Consider the following 24,244-nt stretch of genomic DNA (forward strand, 5'->3'; position numbering starts at 1 on the left):
GTGAACCATTGATATAGGTGGACTGTTTCCTGTCAGTTAGATATGACTGTATCCAATTCAATGCTACCTCCTTAAAACCATAATACAATAATTTTGTCAAAATTATTTAATGATCCACTAAATCAAATGCTGCACTAAAATCTAAAAATAGTACACCCACAAACCTGCCATTATCCATAGCATTGAGCCACTGGTCAGTCATGTCAACCAATGCAGTAGTAGTGGAATGGTTTTTGCGATAAGCATGCTGATTGGCTGTAATCTGATCCTTCTTTTAAATGTACTCCCATATTTGTCTGCTCACAATACCCTCCAATATTTTACTGAGACTAATTGGTTGACTATTGTCAGGAGTAATGGGTTCTTGCGGTCTTTCGGAATAGGACACGGTTTAGCATGCTTCCATACATTTGCAAACATCCCCTTTTCCAGTAACCGATTAAATATATATTTCAGTGGTGCTGCAATCTGCAAAGTAAAAAATTGTCCATAAGACCATAACCTGTAGGTTTACCATCGGGTAATGGCTTCAATAGGCTTAACACCTCCTCTACTGACACTATTTGTAGACTAAAAGAGCAGGTTTTGTTGCTCATAATATGATCGTCAATCCATTGAACAGTAGCTCAGTAAATTCATTTTCTTTGTAAAAAAAATCTGCAAAATGATTGGCAATATCAGCTGGTTTTGTTATTGTTCTCCCGTCAAATTCCACACTAGATGGGTATGATGAGATAAATGTACCAAATAAGCCCTTAACTGTATTCCATAACTTTTTACAATAACTTTTACAATCAATAAAAGCATTTTTGTAAAATAATGTTTTTTCTTACAATTCAATTTAGCTGCACAATTACGTAGTGTTCTATAATTCTGTTAATACATTTCTAGTTTAGATTTGGCTGCTAAGACTTTTGCCATATTTCTTTGAGAAAAAGCCTCAACGAGTTCATCATCAATCCATGGAGATAGTCCATTACCTCAGTGAGCAAATAAATGAAACATTCTGTATTGTGATTTAAATCAACCTCTAGATAAATCAGCTCCCAGGGTACAGCAGCCAAATAATTTTGAAATAGCTCATGATTAAATCTTTTAAAATGTCTCTTGACCACAATCCTTTGGGGTTTCTTTGGAACCTTGGTGTTTATGGTTATGGTCACAATATTATGGTTTGTCCAGTCCACTGGCATTGATCTGGCTTGTATTACAGAAGATCAGATCAATGCATGTGTCTGAACGGTCACCCAACTTAGTTGATGATCTAGTAGTGTCATTAACCATTTGTTTCAAACCACAGTTCTCAGCATATCTCATCAATTTAGTTGTATTTGAATTATTATGATCCTTCCAATTTATATTAAAATCACCCAAGATAAATACATCTCTGTTGCTATCTATGGCCTGGTCAAACCCAGTGCATAAGTCATCCAGATAGGACACCTTAGAGCTAGGAGGTCTATACACACATCCTACCAATATGGGTGCCTGGTGAGGCAGATGTACTTGAGCCCATAGTGCCTCTACTTGACATACATTAAGGTCATCCCTCCTCTTAAATGGTATATGATTCTGAATGTACAGTGTTACAACCCCACCATTCCTTTTCCTGTCTCTTCTAAGTAGACTATATCATTGAATGTTCATTTGCCCATCATTTACAGATGCATCTAAATGCGTTTCGGTCAAAGCCAAAATATGAATATTATTTATGTTCACCAAGTTAAAAACCTCATGTATTTTGTTAGGAAGGCTGCATACATTAATCTGAGCTATATGCAACCCTTTCCTTGTCAAGAGGAGATCAATAGAGCATGTATTCATTATAGTACACTACTGTCATGATACACTACAACACACAAACTCAGATTTGAACATTGAATTAAAATAGCCAGGGAATTACTCTAGAGTCCTGATACAGTTGGATTAAAATGGCCAGGGAATCACTCTAGAGTCCTGATACAGTTGGATTAAAATAGCCAGGGAATTACTCTAGAGTCCTGATACAGTTGGATTAAAATAGCCAGGGAGTTACTCTAGAGTCCTGATACAGTTGGATTAAAATAACCAGGGAGTTACTCTAGAGTCCTGATACAGTTGGATTATAATAGCCAGGGAGTTACTCTAGAGTCCTGATACAGTTGGATTAAAATAGCCAGGGAGTTACTCTAGAGTCCTGATACAGTTGGATTAAAATAGCCAGGGAATTACTCTAGAGTCCTGATACAGTTGGATTAAAATAGTCAGGGAGTTACTCTAGAGTCCTGATACAGTTGGATTAAAATAACCAGGGAGTTACTCTAGAGTCCTGATACAGTTGCCCGTTGATATAAAGGTTATCCATCACCATGGAGACTCGTTGATTCAGGCAACGCTTTTCCTTCATGATAGGATACAGTTTTTCTCTCCTTTCATTGATCTCGGTGGGTAAGTGATCATTCATTCCAAAATCAGTGTTTCTGAGTTCTCTGCCCCTGCTCTTTGCCATTTCCTTTTGCTTAAAATTATCAAAACATGCAATAATAGCCTGTGGCCTATTTCCAGAGGCCTTGCCTATTCTATGGACTCTGGAGAAAGTGGCATTACGCACAACATCAGTGGGCAGTTTTAGTTGAGTTGATATAACGTCTCGGACAGTGTCCTCAGCTTCTGCTGTTTTCATTCTCCAGTATCCCTGAAAATATTAGATAGTCCTGGATTGATCGACACTGTACATCAAGCAAGGTTTCTTTAAGTTGTTTTTTCTCCCTTTGCACCACCTCCACCTTGCCATGAATAGAGTCTACAGTACTTTTCAGAGCCGTGTTCTCTTTCCTTAGATCATCAATCTGACATAATTAATAAGAGCATGTGCTATAATTCATATTGTGGTGACCTTAACCCAGTCCTTCTCAAATAGTGGGGCGCGCCCCCCTGGGGGAGCTCGGAGCGATGCCAGGGGGGCGGGCGCGTGTGACCCTGGGGAACATGCTTTTTTTTGCGGCAGGGAGTAATTTCTTTTTTGCACCGAACAAGAGCACACAGCACAGAGCAGGAGATATGAAGTGCAGATAACAAACCCATAACAGACACCATGGAAAAATATTTAACAGGGATGAAAAGAAAGGCGGAGAGAGACGGAGATAATGAGACAAACATAAGTCTCCCGAAAGCTAAGATGAGGAAATATGAGGAAGCGTATGTAGCGCTTGTCTTCACTGTGACTACGGTGGGAGACAATGAAAGACCGGTATGTTTACTGTGTCTAAAAATGTTGGCAGCGGACAGCATGAAGCCAAATAAATGAAGGCGTCACTTAAAGACATTACACCCCAATCACGCTGATAAGCCGCATGAGTTTTTTCAGTGGAAACGTGACGAATATTGCTAACAATCGTCCCGCTTTGTGAATGCTACTTCAGTAAACCAGCGAGCACTGTTAGCATCATATAATTGCTCAGTTAAAAAAAACCACTCCATGGCAGAGGAGCTGATACTGCCTGCAGCATTAGACATGGTCTCTGTCATGCTGGATGACGCAAGTACTGCAAAAATAACAACTATCCCTCTGTCCAATGACACTGTCACCAGACGTATAAATGACATTGCTAACGATCTTAAAGAACAGCTGGTAGATAAACTCAAAGACAAACGCTTTGCCTTACAGTTCGATGAAGCAACTGACAGCAACAAAGACTGTTTGTTTATCGCTTATGTACGTTTAGACATGACAAACTCCCTGTGTGAGGATCTACTGTTTTGTAAATATGTCAGACAGAGCCACAGCTGAAGAGATATTCAAAATGCTGTACTGCTTCCTGACTGAGAATGGGCTAAAGTGGGAGAACTGCATTGGCATTTGCAGTGATGGTGCACAGACCATGGCAGGGATGAGAAAATGACTTTGGGCTCTCATCAAGAAGGCCTCACCTAATGCGGAGTGGACACACTGTGTTATACACAGAGAAGCACTGGCATCAAGGCACCCTTCCTCTGAATTAAGTGATGTTATGACTGACATTGTAGGTGTAGTCAATTTTATAAAGACCAGACCACTAAAAACAAGAGTCTTCTCTGCTATCTGTGAGGACATGGGAGCTGAACATCAAGCTGTGCTGTTTCACAGTGAAGCAAGATGGCTGTCACGAGGAAAAGTCTTGTCCCGAGTTTTTGAGCTCAGAGAGCAGATAATGGTAGTTGGCTCTGGCAGATCCTGGCTGGCTGGCAGTTCTGGCAGATCCTGGCTGACTGGCAGATCTGGAAGATCCTTGCTGACTGGCGGCTCTGGCTGCTCCATGCTGTCTGGCGGCCCTGGCTGCTCCATGCAGACTGGAGGCCCTGGCTGCTCCATGCAGACTGGCGGCCTTGGCTGCTCCATGCAGACTGGCGGCCCTGGCTGCTCCATGCAGACTGGCGGCCCTGGCTGCTCCATGCAGACTGGCGGCCCTGGCTGCTCCATGCAGACTGGCGGCCCTGGCTGCTCCATGCAGACTGGCGGCCCTGGCTGCTCCATGCAGACTGGCGGCCCTGGCTGCTCCATGCAGACTGGCGGCCCTGGCTGCTCCATGCAGACTGGCGGCCCTGGCTGCTCCATGCAGACTGGCGGCTCTGGCTGCTCCATGCAGACTGGCGGCTCTGGCTGCTCCATGCAGACTGGCTGCTCTGGCTGCTCCATGCAGACTGGCGGCTCTGGCGGCTCCTTGCAGACTGGCAGCTCTGGCGGATCCTTGCAGACTGGCAGCTCCTTGCAGACTGGCAGACTGGCAGCTCCTTGCAGACTGGCAGCTCTTTGCAGACTGGCAGCTCCTTGCAGACTGGCAGCTCCTTGCAGACTGGCAGCTCCTTGCAGACTGGCAGCTCTGAACAGGCGGGAGACTCCGGCAGCGCTGTAGAGGAGGAAGGCTCTGGCAGCGCTGGACAGGCGAGGCGCACTGTAGGCCTGATGCTGGCACTGGTGGTACTGGGCCGAGAACACGCACAGGAAGCCTGGTGCGGGGAGCTGCCACCGGAGGGCTGATGCGTGGAGGTGGTACTATAGACCGGACCGTGCAGGCGCACTGGAGCTCTTGAGCACTGAGCCTGCCCAACCTTACCTGGTTGAATGCTCCCGGTCGCCCTGCAGTGCGGCGAGGTGGAATAGCCCGCACTGGGCTATGGAGGCGAACCGGAGACACCGAGCGCAAGGCTGGTGCCATGTAAGCCGGCCCAAGGAGACGCCCTGGAGACCAGATGCGTAGAGCCGGCTTCATGGCACTTGGCTCGATGCTCACTCTAGCCCAGCCGATACACGGAGCTGGAATGTACCGCACCGGGCTATGCACCCGCACTGGAGACACAGTGCGCACCACAGCATAACATGGTGCCTGCCCGGTCTCTCTAGCCCCCCGGTAAGCTCAGGAAGTTTGCGCATGTCTCCTACCTGGCGTAGCCATACTCCCTGTGAGCCCCCCCCCCCCCCCAATACATTTTTGGGGCTGACTCTCGGGCTTCTATCCGCGTCGCCGTGCTGCGTCCTCATACCAGCGCCTCTCTGCTTTCGCCGCCTCCAGTTCTTCTTTGGGGCGGCGATATTCTCCAGGCTGTGCCCAGGGTCCTTTATCGTCCAACTCATCCTCCCATGTCCAGTCCTCCTTGCGCTGCTCCTGCTGACGCTGCCTGTCACCACGTCGCTTGGTCCTGTTGTGGTGGGTGATTCTGTAACGGTTTTCTTCTATCTCCTCCTCTGACGAGGAGGTGTAGCAAGGATCGGACCAAAATGCGGCGTAGTTGGTGTTCATGTTCTTTAATAAAGGAAAAACTCAAACATGAACATTATACAAAACAACAAACGTGAGAAAACCTAAACAGCCTATCTGGTAAACAAACAAACACAGAGACAGGAGCAATCACCCACGAAACACTCAAAGAATATGGCTGCCTAAATATGGTTCCCAATCAGAGACAACAATAAACACCTGCCTCTGATTGAGAACCACTCCAGACAGCCATATACTATGCTAGATAACCCTACTAAGCCACAAACCCAATTCCTAACAAAACCCCAGGACAAAACACACCACATAAATAAACCCATGTCACACCCTGGCCTGACCAAAATAATAAAGAAAACACAAAATACTAAGACCAGGGCGTGACAGCACTTTAAGTCTTTTCTGTTACAGACTAAAAAACAATGTTAATAAAGATATTCTTTGTTGTAAGTTGATCTATATTTCTTTCTTTTTTCTTTTTTTATTTTCTTTAATGTTAATAAGGATACAATGTTATGCAGAGGTGTACTTATAACAATTTTATAGACAAATTATACTATTTACAGTCGCGGCAGAGAGTTGGGGGGAGCGAAATGTTTACTTCTTCCTAGGGTGGGCGTAACAGAAAATAATTGAGAAGCACTGCCTTGACCTAACACTGAGCGACCTTGTCAAGACCTCTTGGTGAAATGGTTAAGGTGTTGGTTTGACAGTCGCTGGACCCAGGTTTGAGACCGGTCAGGTTTCGGAAGTGGGATGGTGGAGAGGCGTGTACACGTGACTGTCTTGATACAGAGAAAAGGTTCCTTTTTGCAACTTTAAAACAAACGGCTTAGTCACTGTGGTGGTAACCTAAAAAGGCAAATGTGTACTTGACATTTTCAAACTCTCCCTGTCTGAATCCGTAAGAAAGAGAGTTTCAAACCTCTCAGTAAGATTTCTTAATTGTTACCCAGAAATGATTTGATATTGAGATAAAAACGGCTGCATTAGGCCTTTAACTAATATCAGAAGAGCTCTCATCCGGCCCCACATCACAGTAGAAGCCCCATTCAAGTTTCCAAAGACGGTTGACATCTAGTGGAAGCCCTAGGAAGTGCAACATAACTAATATCTCACTGTGTATTCGATAGGGCTGAGTTCAAAAACTACAAACCTCAGATTTCCCACTTCCTGTTTGGATTTTTTTCTCAGGTTTTTGCCTGTCATATGAGTTCTGTTATACTCACAGACATCATTCAAACAGTTTTAGAAACTTCAGAGGGTTTTCTATCCAAATGTAATAATAATATGCATATATTAGCAACTGGCACTAAAGAGCAGGCCGTTTACTCTGGGCACCTTATTCACCCAAGCTACTCACTACTGCCCCTGCAGCCATAAGAAGCAACTTTAATAATGAAGCTCACAATGTTACCGTATGTTTTTTTTTAAAAACATCCACTCTACTGTCAGCATATGCTCTAATGATCCTTCATAAGAACATTTCAGATTAGTAACTAAGAAAAACAGAGGATTGTCTCAATTGGTAGTAGCCAGGTCATCCTCAAAGGCAGATCATGTGCTTTGGCTAATAAAATCAAAGTATGTTGTTTTATTTTATTTTAATTTTTTATTTCACCTTTATTTAACCAGGTAGGCTAGTTGAGAACAAGTTCTCATTTGCAACTGCGACCTGGCCAAGATAAGGCATAGCAGTGTGAACAGACAACACAGAGTTACACATGGAGTAAACAATTAACAAGTCAATAACACAGTAGAAAAAAGGGGAGTCTATATATACACATTGTGTGCAAAAGGCATGAGAAGGTAGGCAAATAATTACAATTATGCAGATTAACACTGGAGTGATAAATGATCAGATGGTTATGTACAGGTAGAGATATTGGTGTGCAAAAGAGCAGAAAAATAAATAAATAAAAACAGTATGGGGATGAGGTAGGTGAAAATGGGTGGGCTATTTACCAATAGACTATGTACAGCTGCAGCGATCGGTTAGCTGCTCAGATAGCAGATGTTTGAAGTTGGTGAGGGAGATAAAAGTCTCCAACTTCAGCGATTTTTGCAATTCGTTCCAGTCACAGGCAGCAGAGAACTGGAACGAGAGGCGGCCAAATGAGGTGTTGGCTTTAGGGATGATCAGTGAGATACACCTGCTGGAGCGCGTGCTACGGATGGGTGTTGCCATCGTAACCAGTGAACTGAGATAAGGCGGAGCTTTACCTAGCATGGACTTGTAGATGACCTGGAGCCAGTGGGTCTGGCGACGAATATGTAGCGAGGGCCAGCCGACTAGAGCATACAAGTCGCAGTGTGGTGGTATAAGGTGCTTTAGTGACAAAACGGATGGCACTGTGATAAACTGCATCCAGTTTGCTGAGTATTGAGTGTTGGAAGCAATTTTGTAGATGACATCGCCGAAGTCGAGGATCGGTAGGATAGTCAGTTTTACTAGGGTAAGTTTGGCGGCGTGAGTGAAGGAGGCTTTGTTGCGGAATAGAAAGCCGACTCTTGATTTGATTTTCGATTGGAGATGTTTGGCTGCCATCCAGAAAAGTGAGGGGTTTCCTGCATGCTACGCTAGTGACCTGTACAGCAGGCCACTGACATTCTGGACTCCCCCAGATGGTACATATCACGTCTTTGAAGATGCCACCTGGTGCATTTCACATTTTCAGCTACAGCCTCTCTGTCATGGGATATACAGTGCCTTGCGAAAGTATTCGGCCCCTTTGAACTTTGAGACCTTTTGCCACATTTCAGGCTTCAAACACAAAGATATAAAACTGTATTTTTTTGTGAAGAATCAACAACAAGTGGGACACAATCATGAAGTGGAACGACATTTATTGGATATTTCAAACTTTTTTAACAAATCAAAAACTGAAAAATTGCCACAAGCCACCTGGGAGACACACCAAACATGTGGAAGAAGGTGCTCTGGTCAGATGAAACCAAAATTGAACTTTTTGGCAACAATGCAAAATGTCATGTTTGGCGTAAAAGCAACACAGCTCATCACCCTGAACACACCATCCCCACTGTCAAACATGGTGGTGGCAGCATCATGGTTTGGGCCTGCTTTTCTTCAGCAGGGACAGGGAAGATGGTTAAAATTGATGGGAAGATGGATGGAGCCAAATACAGGACCATTCTGGAAGAAAACCTGATGGAGTCTGCAAAAGACCTGAGACTGGGACGGAGATTTGTCTTCCAACAAGACAATGATCCAAAACATAAAGCAAAATCTACAATGGAATGGTTCAAAAATAAACATCTCTCTCTCTCTCTCTCTCTCTCTCTCTCTCTCTCTCTGGATACGAAATACACAACATAATACATTTCATTTTCTAGTCTTGGTGAGTACCAACCATTATGTATTTATGTGTAAAGAGAACTCCTGTCATGATCAGTTTCTATTTCCCTGCCACCTCTCTTTGATGACACAAGGAGAGAAAATCTGCTGTCACAATCCTCTCTACTCCACCTTTCTAATGTCTATACACTGTCACTCACTTTCTCTCTCATCCCTCTCCTCTGCATATCCTTCCTCCCTCTCTCCCTGCCCTTCCCCTGGTGAGCTCAATGATTCAGTGACATCATCGCTTGTTCACACCCTTCCACGCACGCACGCACACACACCATCGCCCCGGCGGATACAACAGCACAGCCACAGCCGATCCCGCACGTGTGACCTGTGTTTGAGCCACTGTTCCAGCGGAACTATAACTATAAGAAACAAGCCGTATTCTGTGAGTCCCAAAGGGACATCCTTTCCTGTTGTGCTACCATACTTCCTGTGTCCATCAGGGGCCATTTCTATTTTTATTACTCAACTGAGAAAATGGATTGAAATTCAATTAAGAAATCGAAAGTATCTTTATCGACAATAATGGGCCAACGCAAATTGAGGAGTTGGTTTTCAGTCCGTTTCATGGATTGATTGAGTTGGTAGAGCATTGACCTTTCACAGCCCTGTTGTCCATCCTCACAACCAATAGTCTATACTGTACAAATCCCTGCACTAATCAAAAATAAACAGAAATAAAACCATGTCTGCTGTGAGACTGAAAAAAACTGAGTGCAAACACACTGGTCACTTAACATAAATAGGTGTTTTACTCTAACATGCTTAATGCCGGTTGTGTTTGCCACTGCCTATTCACCCCACATCATCCAGAAGGCGAGTTCAGTACAGGTGCATCAAAGCTGGGAGACTGAAAAACAGCTTCTATCTCAAGGCCATCAGACTGTTAAACAGCCATCACTAGCACATCAGAGGCAGCTGCCTATGGACATATATTAGGAATCACTGGCCACTTTTAGAAATGGATCACTAGCCACTTGAATAATGTTTCCGTATCTAGCATTCCTCATCTTATATGTATAAACTGCACTCCACACAATTATACAGTATCTTAGTCATTTTTAAATTGTGTTTACATATTGCGTCACACATTTCATATGTATATACTGTATTGTATTATATACTACACTACTGACTGTTAAACAGCCATCCCCAGCACATCAGAGGCTGCTGTCTAAAGACATAGATTTGGAATCACTGGCCACTTTAAGAAAATGAAACACGAGCCACTTTAATAAATGTCTCAGTACCTTGCATTACTCATCTCATATGTGTGAACTGTACTCTATACTATTCTACGGTATCTTAGTCCCTTTAATTGTGTGTAAATATTGCATCACCCATCTTATATATATATATATATATATGCACACTGCATTCTCTACTATGCCACTGGATCTTAGTCCAATGTCGCTCTGACATATATGTATATATATTCTTAATCCATTCCTTACTTAGATGTATGTGTATTGGGTATATGTTGTGAAACTGTTAGATATTACTGCACTGTCGGAGCTAGAAGCACAAGCATTTTGCTACACCCGCAATAACATCTGCTAAATACATGTATGTGAACAATAACATCTGCTAAATACGTGTATGTGAACAATAACATCTGCTAAATACGTGTATGTGAACAATAACATCTGCTAAATACGTGTATGTGAACAATAACATCTGCTAAATACGTGTATGTGAACAATAACATCTGCTAAATACGTGTATGTGAACAATAACATCTGCTAAATACGTGTATGTGAACAATAACATCTGATTTGGATTTGAACAATTGCTTCTTCATCCATTTCCTTGACCACAGAATGACCAAACAATCATGTCTTTTCAGAGTGCAGATTGACAAAGAACGGAGTTCTTAGCCCCCTATTTGGACAGTATGTGTGTGCGTGTGCGTGTGCGTGTGTGTGTGTGTGTGTGTGCGTGTGTATCCTGACGTGTCATTGCCGTTCGGTGGCCCACTCCCCTGACTATTAGTGTCCTTGAGTGGTTTTCGGGGATCAGTCTCTTCCTCTAATCAGCAGATTGACCTTTCTTAACAAGGGAACCAGCAGAGCCTGGCTACAACAACATTCTAACACACGGTCAGGAACAAGTTCTCACGAGGGGAGACCAAACATTACACCATACACACAAGTCATCCCCATTTAGCAATTGTCTTTGGATGTGTCCGAAGACACATGGGCCCTGGTTAAAAGTAGTGCACTATTTAGGGAATTGGTTGCCATTTGGGATGCATCATATGTGGAGTCCTGCTTACTATCCATTCATGCTCAATCCATCCATTGGACAAACAAACAAAAGAAAATAGAACTGCAGTAGAATCCAATATGGAGATTGGTTCAAGTCAATCAACTAAAAGGGTTTAATCTTGTTGTTTCAAAAAGTGAATTATAACTGAAGTGAATGGTACTTGTAAAGCGATGAAAGTGTATGTTTAAATGTTTCAGAGGCCACAAACTGCAGTGTAAGAAACTGAATAAAAGCAAAAAGCAACGCAAGCAAAAGCGATGACGCCAAACTCAATTTCCACGATACAAGAATGCAGATAATGTAGCTGAAAGTAAAGCAGGACAAGACAATGAGCTGCATATTTAGCAGGGGAAGTGTGTCTTTTTCCTGCCCCAAAACAGGATGTCCTTTTAGCCAAACTTTTTGGTATTTTTATTCTTCATCCGCTGTCTGAGCATAGGGCTTCCTCTGTCCAGCCATGTGCCTTCAGGACCCTTGAATACACACATTCACACACACAAACAAAAACACGCGCACATATGCATGCACACACACACACACACACACACACACACACACACACACACACACACACACACATACGCACGCACGTATATGGAAACTAACACACATGCGTGCACATACACATACAGTGCCTTGCGAAAGTATTCGGCCCCCTTGAACTTTGCGACCTTTTGCCACATTTCAGGCTTCAAACATAAAGATATAAAACTGTATTTTTTTGTGAAGAATCAACAACAAGTGGGACACAATCATGAAGTGGAACGACATTTATTGGATATTTCAAACTTTTTTAACAAATCAAAAACTGAAAAATGGGGCGTGCAAAATTATTCAGCCCCTTTACTTTCAGTGCAGCAAACTCTCTCCAGAAGTTCAGTGAGGATCTCCGAATGATCCAATGTTGACCTAAATGACTAATGATGATAAATACAATCCACCTGTGTGTAATCAAGTCTCCGTATAAATGCACCTGCACTGTGATAGTCTCAGAGGTCCGTTAAAAGCGCAGAGAGCATCATGAAGAACAAGGAACACACCAGGCAGGTCCGAGATACTGTTGTGAAGAAGTTTAAAGCCGGATTTGGATACAAAAAGATTTCCCAAGCTTTAAACATCCCAAGGAGCACTGGGCAAGCGATAATATTGAAATGGAAGGAGTATCAGACCACTGCAAATCTACCAAGACCTGGCCGTCCCTCTAAACTTTCAGCTCATACAAGGAGAAGACTGATCAGAGATGCAGCCAAGAGGCCCATGATCACTCTGGATGAACTGCAGAGATCTACAGCTGAGGTGGGAGACTCTGTCCATAGGACAACAATCCTATTGTTGTAATCCTAATCCAGTATATTGCACAAATCTGGCCTTTATGGAAGAGTGGCAAGAAGAAAGCCATTTCTTAAAGATATCCATAAAAAGTGTTGTTTAAAGTTTGCCACAAGCCACCTGGGAGACACACCAAACATGTGGAAGAAGGTGCTCTGGTCAGATGAAACCAAAATTGAACTTTTTGGCAACAATGCAAAACGTTATGTTTGGCATAAAAGCAACACAGCGCATCACCCTGAACACACCATACCCACTGTCAAACATGGTGGTGGCAGCATCATGGTTTGGGCCTGCTTTTCTTCAGCAGGGACAGGGAGATGGTTAAAATTGATGGGAAGATGGATGGAGAACCTGATGCAGTCTGCAAAAGACCTGAGACTGGGACGGAGATTTGTCTTCCAACAAGACAATGATCCAAAACATAAAGCAAAATCTACAATGGAATGGTTCAAAAATAAACATATCCAGGTGTTAGAATGGCCAAGTCAAAGTCCAGACCTGAATCCAATCGAGAATCTGTGGAAAGAACTGAAAACTGCTGTTCACAAATGCTCTCCATCCAACCTCACTGAGCTCGAGCTGTTTTGCAAGGAGGAATGGGAAAAAAATTCAGTCTCTCGATGTGCAAAACTGATAGAGACATACCCCAAGCGACTTACAGCTGTAATCGCAGCAAAAGGTGGCGCTACAAAGTATTAACTTAAGGGGGCTGAATAATTTTGCACGCCCAATTCTTCAGTTTTTGATTTGTTAAAAAAGTTTGAAATATCCAATAAATGTCATTCAACTTCATGATTGTGTCCCACTTGTTGTTGATTCTTCACAAAAAAATACAGTTTTATATCTTTATGTTTGAAGCCTGAAATGTGGAAAAAGGTCGCAAAGTTTAAGGGGGCCGAATACTTTCGCAAGGCACTGTATACCCTTTACTGATGCCCAGCGCACAAGTTCAATTCTAGCAGCCCCAGCCAAGTCCTTCAAGATCTCAGAGTGCTCTCCTGCTGTGCCTATTCTATAGAGACTCCCCTCTACCCCTCTAGACTTTTAGGACTCGGTGCCCAGTTCCTGCCAGGCCTTACTGGCACGGTTAACTACCCCACTAAAATCTGATGCATCAACACAGCACTCATAAATAAACAATATATTAAAATGAAAGGGCGTAGGAAACCATCACACTCAATGCAATTTCAGATATTGGACCTCGACCTCCATTAAAAACCCAGACTACATTAAAATGTATGAATAGCCTTACCAGAGCATGACGTACCAGAGCATGATGTACCAGAGAATGACGTACCAGAGCATGATGTACCAGAGCATGACGTACCAGAGCATGACGCACTAGAGCAAGATGTACAGGAGCGTAGCTTACCAGAGCATGACATACAAGAGCATGACGTACCAGAACATGACGTACCAGAGGATGACATACCAGAGCATGACGTACCAGAGCATGACGTACCAGAGCATGACGGACCAGAGAATGACGGACCAGAGCATGACGTACCAGAGCGTAGGGTACCAGAGCACAGCTTACCAGAGCATGACATACAAGAGCATGACATACCAGAGCATGACGGACCAGAGCATGACGGACCAGAGCATGACGGACCAGAGCATGACGTACCAGAGCATGAAGTACCAGAGCATGACGTACCAGGGCATGACATACCAGAGCATGACGGACCAGAGCATGACGTACCAGAGCATGACGGACCAGAGCATGACGGACCAGAGCATGACGGACCAGAGCATGACGTACCAGAGCATGAAGTACCAGAGCATGACGTACCAGGGCATGACATACCAGAGCATGACGGACCAGAGCATGACGGACCAGAGCATGACGGACCAGAGCATGACGTACCAGAGCGTAGGGTACCAGAGCGTAGGGTACCAGAGCATGACGTACCAGAGCATGACGTACCAGAGCATGACGTACCAGAGCATGACGAATCAGAGCATGAAGTACCAGAGCAGGACGAACCAGAGCGTGACGTACCAGAGCATGACATACCAGAGCATGACATACCAGAGTGTAGCATACAAAAGCATGATGTACCAGAGCATGACCTACCAGAGCATGACGTAACAGAGCATGACGTACCAGAGCATGAAGTACCAGGGCATGACATACCAGAGCATGACGGACCAGAGCATGACGGACCAGAGCATGACGTACCAGAGCGTAGGGTACCAGAGCGTAGGGTACCAGAGCATGACGTACCAGAGCATGACGTACCAGAGCATGACGTACCAGAGCATGACGAATCAGAGCATGAAGTACCAGAGCAGGACGAACCAGAGCGTGACGTACCAGAGCATGACATACCAGAGCATGACATACCAGAGTGTAGCATACAAAAGCATGATGTACCAGAGCATGACCTACCAGAGCATGACGGACCAGAGCATGACGTACCAGAGCATGAAGTACCAGAGCATGACGGACCAGAGCATGACGTACCAGAGCGTAGGGTACCAGAGCATGACGTACCAGAGCATGACGTACCAGAGCATGACGTACCAGAGCATGACGAACCAGAGCATGAAGTACCAGAGCAGGACGAACCAGAGCGTGACGTACCAGAGCATGACATACCAGAGCATGACATACCAGAGCGTAGCATACAAAAGCATGATGTACCAGAGCATGACCTACCAGAGCATGACGTACCAGAGCGTAGCGTACCAGAGCATGACGTACCAGAGCATAAAGTACAAGAGCATGACGTACCAGAGGATGACGTACCAGAGCATGACGTACCAGAGCATGACGGACCAGAGCATGACATACCAGAGCGTAGGGTACCAGAGCGTAGCTTACCAGAGCATGACATACAAGAGCATGACGTACCAGAGCATGACGGACCAGAGCATGACGGACCAGAGCATGACGGACCAGAGCATGACGTACCAGAGCATGAAGTACCAGAGCATGACGTACCAGGGCATGACATACCAGAGCATGACGGACCAGAGCATGACGGACCAGAGCATGACGGACCAGAGCATGACGTACCAGAGCGTAGGGTACCAGAGCGTAGGGTACCAGAGCATGACGTACCAGAGCATGACGTACCAGAGCATGATGTACGAGAAATGACGTAACAGAGCATGACATACCAGAGCATGAAGTACCAGAGCATGAAGTACCAGAGCATGACGTACCAGAGCTTGACGTACCAGAGCATGACGTACCAGAGCGTAGCGAACCAGAGCATGACGAACCAGAGCATGACGTACTAGAGCGTAGCGTACCAGAGCATGAAGTACCAAGGCATGACGTACCAGAGCACGACATACCAGAGCGTAGCGTACCAGAGCGTGACGTACCAGAGCATGGCGTACCAGAGCATGGTGTACCAGAGCATGGCGTACCAGAGTGTAGCGTACCAGAGCACGAAGTACCAGAGCATGACGTACCAGAGCATGACATACCAGAGAGTGACATACCAGAGAGTGACATACAAGAGTATGATATACCAGAGCGTAGCGTCCAGAGCATGACGTATCAGAACATGACGTATCAGAGTGTGATGTACCAGAGCATGACGTACCAGAGCATAGCATACCAGAGCATGACGTACCACAGCATGACATACCAGAGAATGACGTACAAGAGCGTACAAGAGCTTGACGTACCAGAGAATGACGTACCAGAGCATAGCATACCAGAGCATGACGTACCAGAGCATGACGTACCAGAGCACGACATACCAGAGCGTAGCGTACCAGAGCATGGCGTATGATGTACCAGAGCGTAACGTCCAGAGCATGACGTACCAGAACATGACGTATCAGAGCGTGACGAACCAGAGCATGACGTACCAGAGCATGACGAACCAGAGAGTGACGAACCAGAGAGTGACGTACCAGAGCATGACGAGCCACAGCATGATGTACCAGAGCTTAGCGTACAAGAGAATGAAGTACCAGAGCATGACGTACCACAGCGTAGCGTAACAGAGCATGAAGTACCAGAGCATGACGTACAAGAGCATAGCATACCAGAGCACAAAGTACCAGAGCATAACGTACCAGAGCATGACGTACCAGAGCGTAGGGTACCAGAGTATGACGTACCAGAGCATGACGTACCAGAGCATGATGTACCAGACAGTAGACTACCAGAGCATGAAGGACCAGAGCAGGACGAACCAGAGCATAACGTACAAGAGCGTGACATACAAGAGTATGATGTACCAGAGCGTAGCGTCCAGAGCATGACATACCAGAACATGACGTATCAGAGCGTGACGTACCAGAGCATAGCATACCAGAGCATGAAGTACCAGAGCATGACGTACCAGAGCATGACGTACCAGAGCATGACGTCCCAGAGCATGACGTACCAGATCATGACGTACCAGAGCATGACATACCAGAGCGTAGGGTAATCAGAGCATCACATACCAGAGCATGACGTACCAGAGCATGACGTACCAGAGAGTAGACTACCAGAGCATGAAGTACCAGAGCAGGACGAACCATAGCGTGACGTACCAGAGAGTGAAGTACCAGGACGTGATGTACCAGAGCATGACGTACCAGAGCATAGCATACCAGAGCATGACGTACAAGAGCGTAGCGTACAAGAGCTTGACGTACCAGAGCATGATGTACGAGAAATGACGTAACAGAGCATGACATACCAGAGCATTAATTACCAGAGCATGACGAACCAGAGCATGACGTACTAGAGCGTAGCATACCAGAGCATGAAGTACCAGAGCTTGACGTACCAGAGCATGATGTACGAGAAATGTCGTAACAGAGCATGACGTAGCAGAGAATGACGAACCAGAGAATGACGTATTAGAGCGTAGCGTACCAGAGCATGACGTACCGAAGCACGACATAACAGAGCGTAGCGTACCAGAGCATGATGTACCAGAGCATAACGAACCAGAGCATGACGTAACAGAGCATGAAGTACCAGAGCATAACGTACCAGAGCACGACATACCAGAGCGTAGCGTACCAGAGCATGACATACCAGAGCGTAGCGTACCAGAGCATGACGTAACAGAGCATGAAGTACCAGAGCATAACGTACCAGAGCACGACATACCAGAGCGTAGCGTACCAGAGCATGACGTACCAGAGCATGACGTACCAGAGCCTGACGTACCAGAGCGCGAAGAACCAGAGCACGAAGAACCAGAGCACGACGTACCAGAGCATGACGTACCAGAGCATGACGTACCACAGAGGGACATACCAGAGAGTGATGTACCAGAGCATGACATACAAGAGTATGATGTACCAGAGCGTAACGTCCAGAGCATGACGTACCACAGCATGACATAGCAGAGAATGATGTACAAGAGCATAGCGTACAAGAGCTTGACGTACCAGAGCATGATGTACGAGAAATGACGTAACAGAGCATGACATACCAGAGCATGAAGTACCAGAGCATGAAGTACCAGAGCATGACGTACCAGAGCTTGACGTACCAGAGCATGACGTACCAGAGCGTAGCGAACCAGAGCATGACGAACCAGAGCATGACGTACTAGAGCGTAGCGTACCAGAGCATGAAGTACCAAGGCATGACGTACCAGAGCACGACATACCAGAGCGTAGCGTACCAGAGCGTGACGTACCAGAGCATGGCGTACCAGAGCATGGTGTACCAGAGCATGGCGTACCAGAGTGTAGCGTACCAGAGCACGAAGTACCAGAGCATGACGTACCAGAGCATGACATACCAGAGAGTGACATACCAGAGAGTGACATACAAGAGTATGATATACCAGAGCGTAGCGTCCAGAGCATGACGTATCAGAACATGACGTATCAGAGTGTGATGTACCAGAGCATGACGTACCAGAGCATAGCATACCAGAGCATGACGTACCACAGCATGACATACCAGAGAATGACGTACAAGAGCGTACAAGAGCTTGACGTACCAGAGAATGACGTACCAGAGCATAGCATACCAGAGCATGACGTACCAGAGCATGACGTACCAGAGCACGACATACCAGAGCGTAGCGTACCAGAGCATGGCGTACCACAGGATGGCGTACCAGAGCCTGACGTACCAGAGCGTAGCGTACCAGAGCACAAAGTACCAGAGCATGACGTACCAGAGAGTGACGTTCCAGAGAGTGACGTTCCAGAGAGTGACGTACCAGAGAGTGACGTACCAGAGAGTGACATACCAGAAAGTGATGTACTAGAGCATGATGTACCAGAGCATGATGTACCAGAGCATAGCATAGCAGAGCATGAAGTACCAGAGCATGACGTACCAGAGCATGACGTACCAGAGCATGATGTACCAGAGCATGATGTACCAGAGCATGATGTACCAGAGCATGATGTACCAGAGCATGATGTACCAGAGCATGATGTACCAGAGCATGACGTACCAGAGTATGACATACCAGAGCATGACGTACCAGATCATGACATACCAGAGCGTAGCGTACCAGAGCATGACATACCAGAGTATGACATACCAGAGCATGACGTACCAGAGTATGACATACCAGAGCATGACGTACCAGAGCATGACATACCAGAGCGTAGCGTACCAGAGCATGACATACCAGAGTATGACATACCAGAGCATGACATACCAGAGCATGACGTACCAGAGTATGACATACCAGAGCATGACGTACCAGAGCATGACATACCAGAGCATGACGTACCAGAGTATGACATACCAGAGCATGACATACCAGAGCGTAGCGTACCAGAGCATGACATACCAGAGTATGACATACCAGAGCATGACGTACCAGAGTATGACATACCAGAGCATGACGTACCAGAGCATGACATACCAGAGCATGACGTACCAGAGTATGACATACCAGAGCATGACATACCAGAGCATGACATACCAGAGCATGACGTACCAGAGCATGACATACCAGAGCGTAGCGTACCAGAGCATGACATACCAGAGTATGACATACCAGAGCATGACGTACCAGAGTATGACATACCAGAGCATGACGTACCAGAGCATGACATACCAGAGCGTAGCGTACCAGAGCATGACATACCAGAGTATGACATACCAGAGCATGACGTACCAGAGTATGACATACCAGAGCATGACGTACCAGAGCATGACATACCAGAGCGTAGCGTACCAGAGCATGACATACCAGAGCATGACATACCAGAGTATGACATACCAGAGCATGACGTACCAGAACATGACTTACCAGAACATGCGTATCAGAGCATGACATACCAGGCCATGACGTACCAGAGCGTAGCGTACAAGAGCATGACGTACCAGAGCGTAGCGTCCCAGAGCATGACGTACCAGAGCATGACATACCAGAGCATGACGAACCAGTGCATGACATACCAGAGCATGACATACCAGAGCATGACATACCAGAGCGTGACATACCAGAGCGTGACGAACCAGAACATGACGTACCAGAGCATGACGTACCAGAGCATGACGAACCAGAGCATGGCGTACCAGAGCATGGCGTACCAGAGCATGGCGTACCAGAGCATGACAAACCAGAGCATGGCGTACCAGAGCATGGCGTACCAGAGCATGGCGTACCAGAGCATGGCGTACCAGAGCATGGCGTACCAGAGCATGGCGTACCAGAGCATGGCGTATCAGAGCATGACTCTCTGATATTTAACTGATAGAGGTAGAGATAGACGATCAAGACATTTGTTTTCCAGCGTTAAAATAAAACTGAACTTTTCAATGCTCCTGCATTCCATTGTAATGTGAAGCCCACATAACTGTCCCTCCCCCAGTGTCCCCTACACCCAGTGCCCCCCCCTCAGTGTCCCCTCAATCCCCAGTGTCTCCCCACCTCTCAGTATCCCCCCCAGCGTCCCCCAACCCCCAGTTCCCCCCGTGTCCCCCCACCACTCAGTGTCTCCCCAGTCCCCCGCAGTGTCCCCCCACCTCCCAGTGCCTCCCTTCCCCCAGTTTCCAATCATGTCCCAGGTCCCCCTTCTTACCTTGAGATGTGAAAGCTGTCTCCTGTCATCTTCCAGCTGCCTCTTTTTGTTCTCGACCTCTATCTGCCTCTTCCTCTTCTCCTGTTGGTGCATAGGGAAAACACAGAGTAGAGATGATATGATCACCCTAAGAAACAGTGGCAACCTGTTATACCCATGTAGGTTCCTGTTGCTCAGTGGATTGTGGCATAGTGCCAGCAACACTGGGATCGTCTCCGTTTTCTAGTAAACAGTGACATAACAGTGAGTAATCAGTGAATGGTCCATTACGGCACTAAATTCCCAGTGCAACTGATATTTGGCCTCATTTCGTTTGTGTCTTGGACTCCTCAGCTGGAATAAATATGTAAAAACTCAAACTTTCATCTACTAAAGACCAGTACTAACCATATTCAAGTGTGTACAGAAATATATGTGTATTTACAGAGAGGCTACTGTCCAGACTGTCCATTCAATCTCCTCAGTAAATACAATCTACCACAGATCATAGCAATAGAGAAATGAAAGGTCCACACTGTTAGAAGAGCTACACTCCTGACACAGACCCTGTGGCTGTAGTGGCCAACTACAGATATAAGATTTACTAGGCCATTCCACTCTAGTACAGAGGAAACCATAAACATTCTCCTCCTAAAGAGCTGTCCTGCTCAACAGTTACATACTTTGGCATGTGCTGTGTCACAGTGTCCCTCCGTCAGGCTTGGTATTTTAATATGAAAGAGTTGTTTGAAAGGGCATTCTAGGCTGAATTTCATACAGTGCTGGATAAGGTGACTAATCTAAATCAATATGTGCTCTAAGTTGACTATACAGAAGGTTTGCTGGATATAAATAGTTTACTTGAGGTTATAGGAACACATGGCATGACTCTCTTATACCCCAAGATGACTTGGACTAATTCAAGTCTTTATATTCAACCTCCCAAACACACACGCATGCACATGAACAGATGCACACACACACACACACACACACACACACACACACACACACACACACACACACACACACACACACACACACACACACACACACACACCTTTATTTGAATCCACCAATCACATAACATCAAGACGGATTCAAACATTTAAAAGTTCTGCGATACAAGGACACATAAGGATACAAAAAGCACCTTGTCCTGCCCTTAACGGCTGAAACAGAGCAGTACCTTGCCGGTTACTTTGCCATAGTCTGAGACAGGCGTGCCATCTGAAGGCCACATACCGTAAGCCTATGTACGTGGCCGAGACTGACAAATATCAGCGCCACCAACTTGCACTTATATCCCAGGCTGTTCAAGCGCGATACAAGGGGCTGGAATTTAAGAAGCTTGTCAGAGGCCGGATCCATGTAATAATCAAATGAGCAGCCCACTTCCAAAATGTTCTTCCCCCACAACAACACACACATACACACAATGAGCCGTGCATTTCTCATTGTGCCAGGCAAAGGAGGCTCTGAGGAGGAGGAAGGGGAGAACCATCCTACTCAGTGCATTTAATAAAATAAAAACAGTGAAACATTTTAAAAAGTTAGACTTTTTGGATAAAACTATACAAAATTCACTCCCGTTCAAAAGTTTGGGGTCACTTAGGAATGTCCTTGTTTTTGAAAGAAAAGCAAATTTTTTGTCCGTTAAAATAACATCAAATTGATCAGAAATACAGTGTCAACATTGTTAATATTGTAAATGACTATTGTAGCTGGAAATGGCTGATTTTTAATGGAATATCTACATAGGCGTACAGAGGCCCATTATCAGCAACCATCACTCCTGTGTTCCAATAGCACGTTGTGTTAGCTAATCCAAGTTTACCATTTTAAAAGCCTAATTGATCATTAGAAAACCCTTTTGCAATTATGCTAGCACAGCTGAAAACTGTTGTCCTGATTAAATAAGCAATAAAACTGGCCTTCTTAAAAATAGTTGAGAATCTGGAGCATCAGCATTTGTGGGTTCGATTACAAGCTCAAATGGCCAGAACAAAGGACTTTATTCTGAAACTCATCAGTCTATTATTGTTCTGAGAAATGAAGGCTATTCCATGCGAGAAATTGCCAAGAAACTGAAGATCTCGTACAACGCTGTGTACTAGTCCCTTCACAGAACAGCGGAAACTGTCTCTAACCAGAATAGAAAGAGGAGTGGGAGGCCCCGGTGCACAACTGAGCAAGAGGACAAGTACATTAGAGTGTCTAGTTTGAGAAGGAGACACCTCACAAGTCCTCAACTGGCAGCTTCATTGAATAGTACCCGCAAAACACTGTCTCAACATCAACAGTGAAGAGGCAACTCTGGGATGCTGACCTTCTAGGCCGAGTTGCAAAGAAAAAGATATCTCAGACTGGCCAATAAAAATAAAAGATTAAGATAAAAATAACACAAACACTGGACAGAGGAACTTTCATTCATAGGCTTGGTTGTAACAACCTCATGATGGGTCCAGGGAAAATGTGAGTCATGTAGTAGCCTAAACCTATCGATGTTACATTGAGCTGAGTGAATGGAATGTGAATGACCGTCATCCAACATGCCTTAATAGCAATAAGGCCATTTTCATAAAACATCATAAAACATAAAAAATCTTCTTTAAATTTAAACAGCACCAATCGCAACTGGTGGCAGGGTATTATGTTTAAAAGATCTGGCCATAGTCTACATGACTTCGTCTCTGCTCTGTCTCCAGACAAGCCAGCTCCAAGCCAGCTCCAAGCCAGCTCCAAAAGCATTAGAAATACAATTCACAAGCCTGCCAACTGAAACCCAATCAAAGACAATCCACTTACCCCTAAACCCAGGCACTTGTTGATCAGAGAATAATTGGATAGGGTGTGAGCAATATGGTTGAAACTATCAGCCTATTGGGGGTGGGGGGACAGGGGGGTGGGGGGCATTGGGAGGTGGGGGAACACTGGGGTGTGGGGGACACTGGGGGGCATTGGGAGGTGGGGAACACTGGGGGGTGGGGGACACTGGGGGGTGGGGGGGACACTGGAGAGTGGGGGGACATTGGGGGTGGGAGGATAAGGTAATAAGTTATTGGCTGAGCCTTTCACATGCCAATGTGATAGCCAAGTTCTTTCCATCTTTGCTCTGTGTTGGATAAACTGGCCCTGTCTGTGATTGTTTTCTCCACATCTGTCTCTGTCTCTGTTCCCCTCAGTTTTTTTTAGCACAGTATAAAGATGCATGCATTTCCTCCTTCTCTTCACTCTGCATAGAGCTGCCACTGCATAGCTTTTGACAAGGTAAGCTAGGAATTCAACTGTAACTGTAACAATCTGATCTCGGATCAGTTCTTCCCTGAGTGAGCCAAAATAACAATGTTCCGCTAGCTTGTGAACAGGTGTGATAATGCTGTCAGCGGTTTCACCCTGCTCCTGTTTGCCCACATTAAACCTAGCTCTCTCAAATACAATGTTGTGTCGCCTTAGGAAATGCATTTCAAAACGGTCTTAACGGCACTGTAGTTACGTTTCTCTTCCTCAGTCAAAGGTGAAGGATTTAATATATCCTTGACTTCATCACCCATAGAGTAAATCAGTGTATTAACTTGAAATGCCACATTTTTCAAGT

General features: G+C 45.4%; 1 protein-coding gene across 7 annotated transcripts in view; it reads right to left on the minus strand.

Annotated features, from left to right (window-relative positions):
- Nucleotides 1-24,244, minus strand: part of LOC110490953 (paralemmin-1) — an 80,365-nt gene that overhangs the window by 20,119 nt on the left and 36,002 nt on the right. For 6 of the 7 annotated variants that reach the window (XM_036952353.1, XM_036952292.1, XM_036952508.1 and 3 more), the window contains exon 3: nt 20,668-20,748. The exons of the other annotated variant lie outside the window; for it this stretch is intronic. In XM_036952353.1, coding sequence (XP_036808248.1) covers nt 20,668-20,748 — 81 coding nt within the window. The remainder of the gene's footprint in view (nt 1-20,667; nt 20,749-24,244) is intronic. 7 annotated transcript variants of the gene reach the window in all.

This window comes from Oncorhynchus mykiss, chromosome 1 (assembly GCF_013265735.2).
Source record: "Oncorhynchus mykiss isolate Arlee chromosome 1, USDA_OmykA_1.1, whole genome shotgun sequence".
NCBI lineage: Eukaryota > Metazoa > Chordata > Actinopteri > Salmoniformes > Salmonidae > Oncorhynchus > Oncorhynchus mykiss.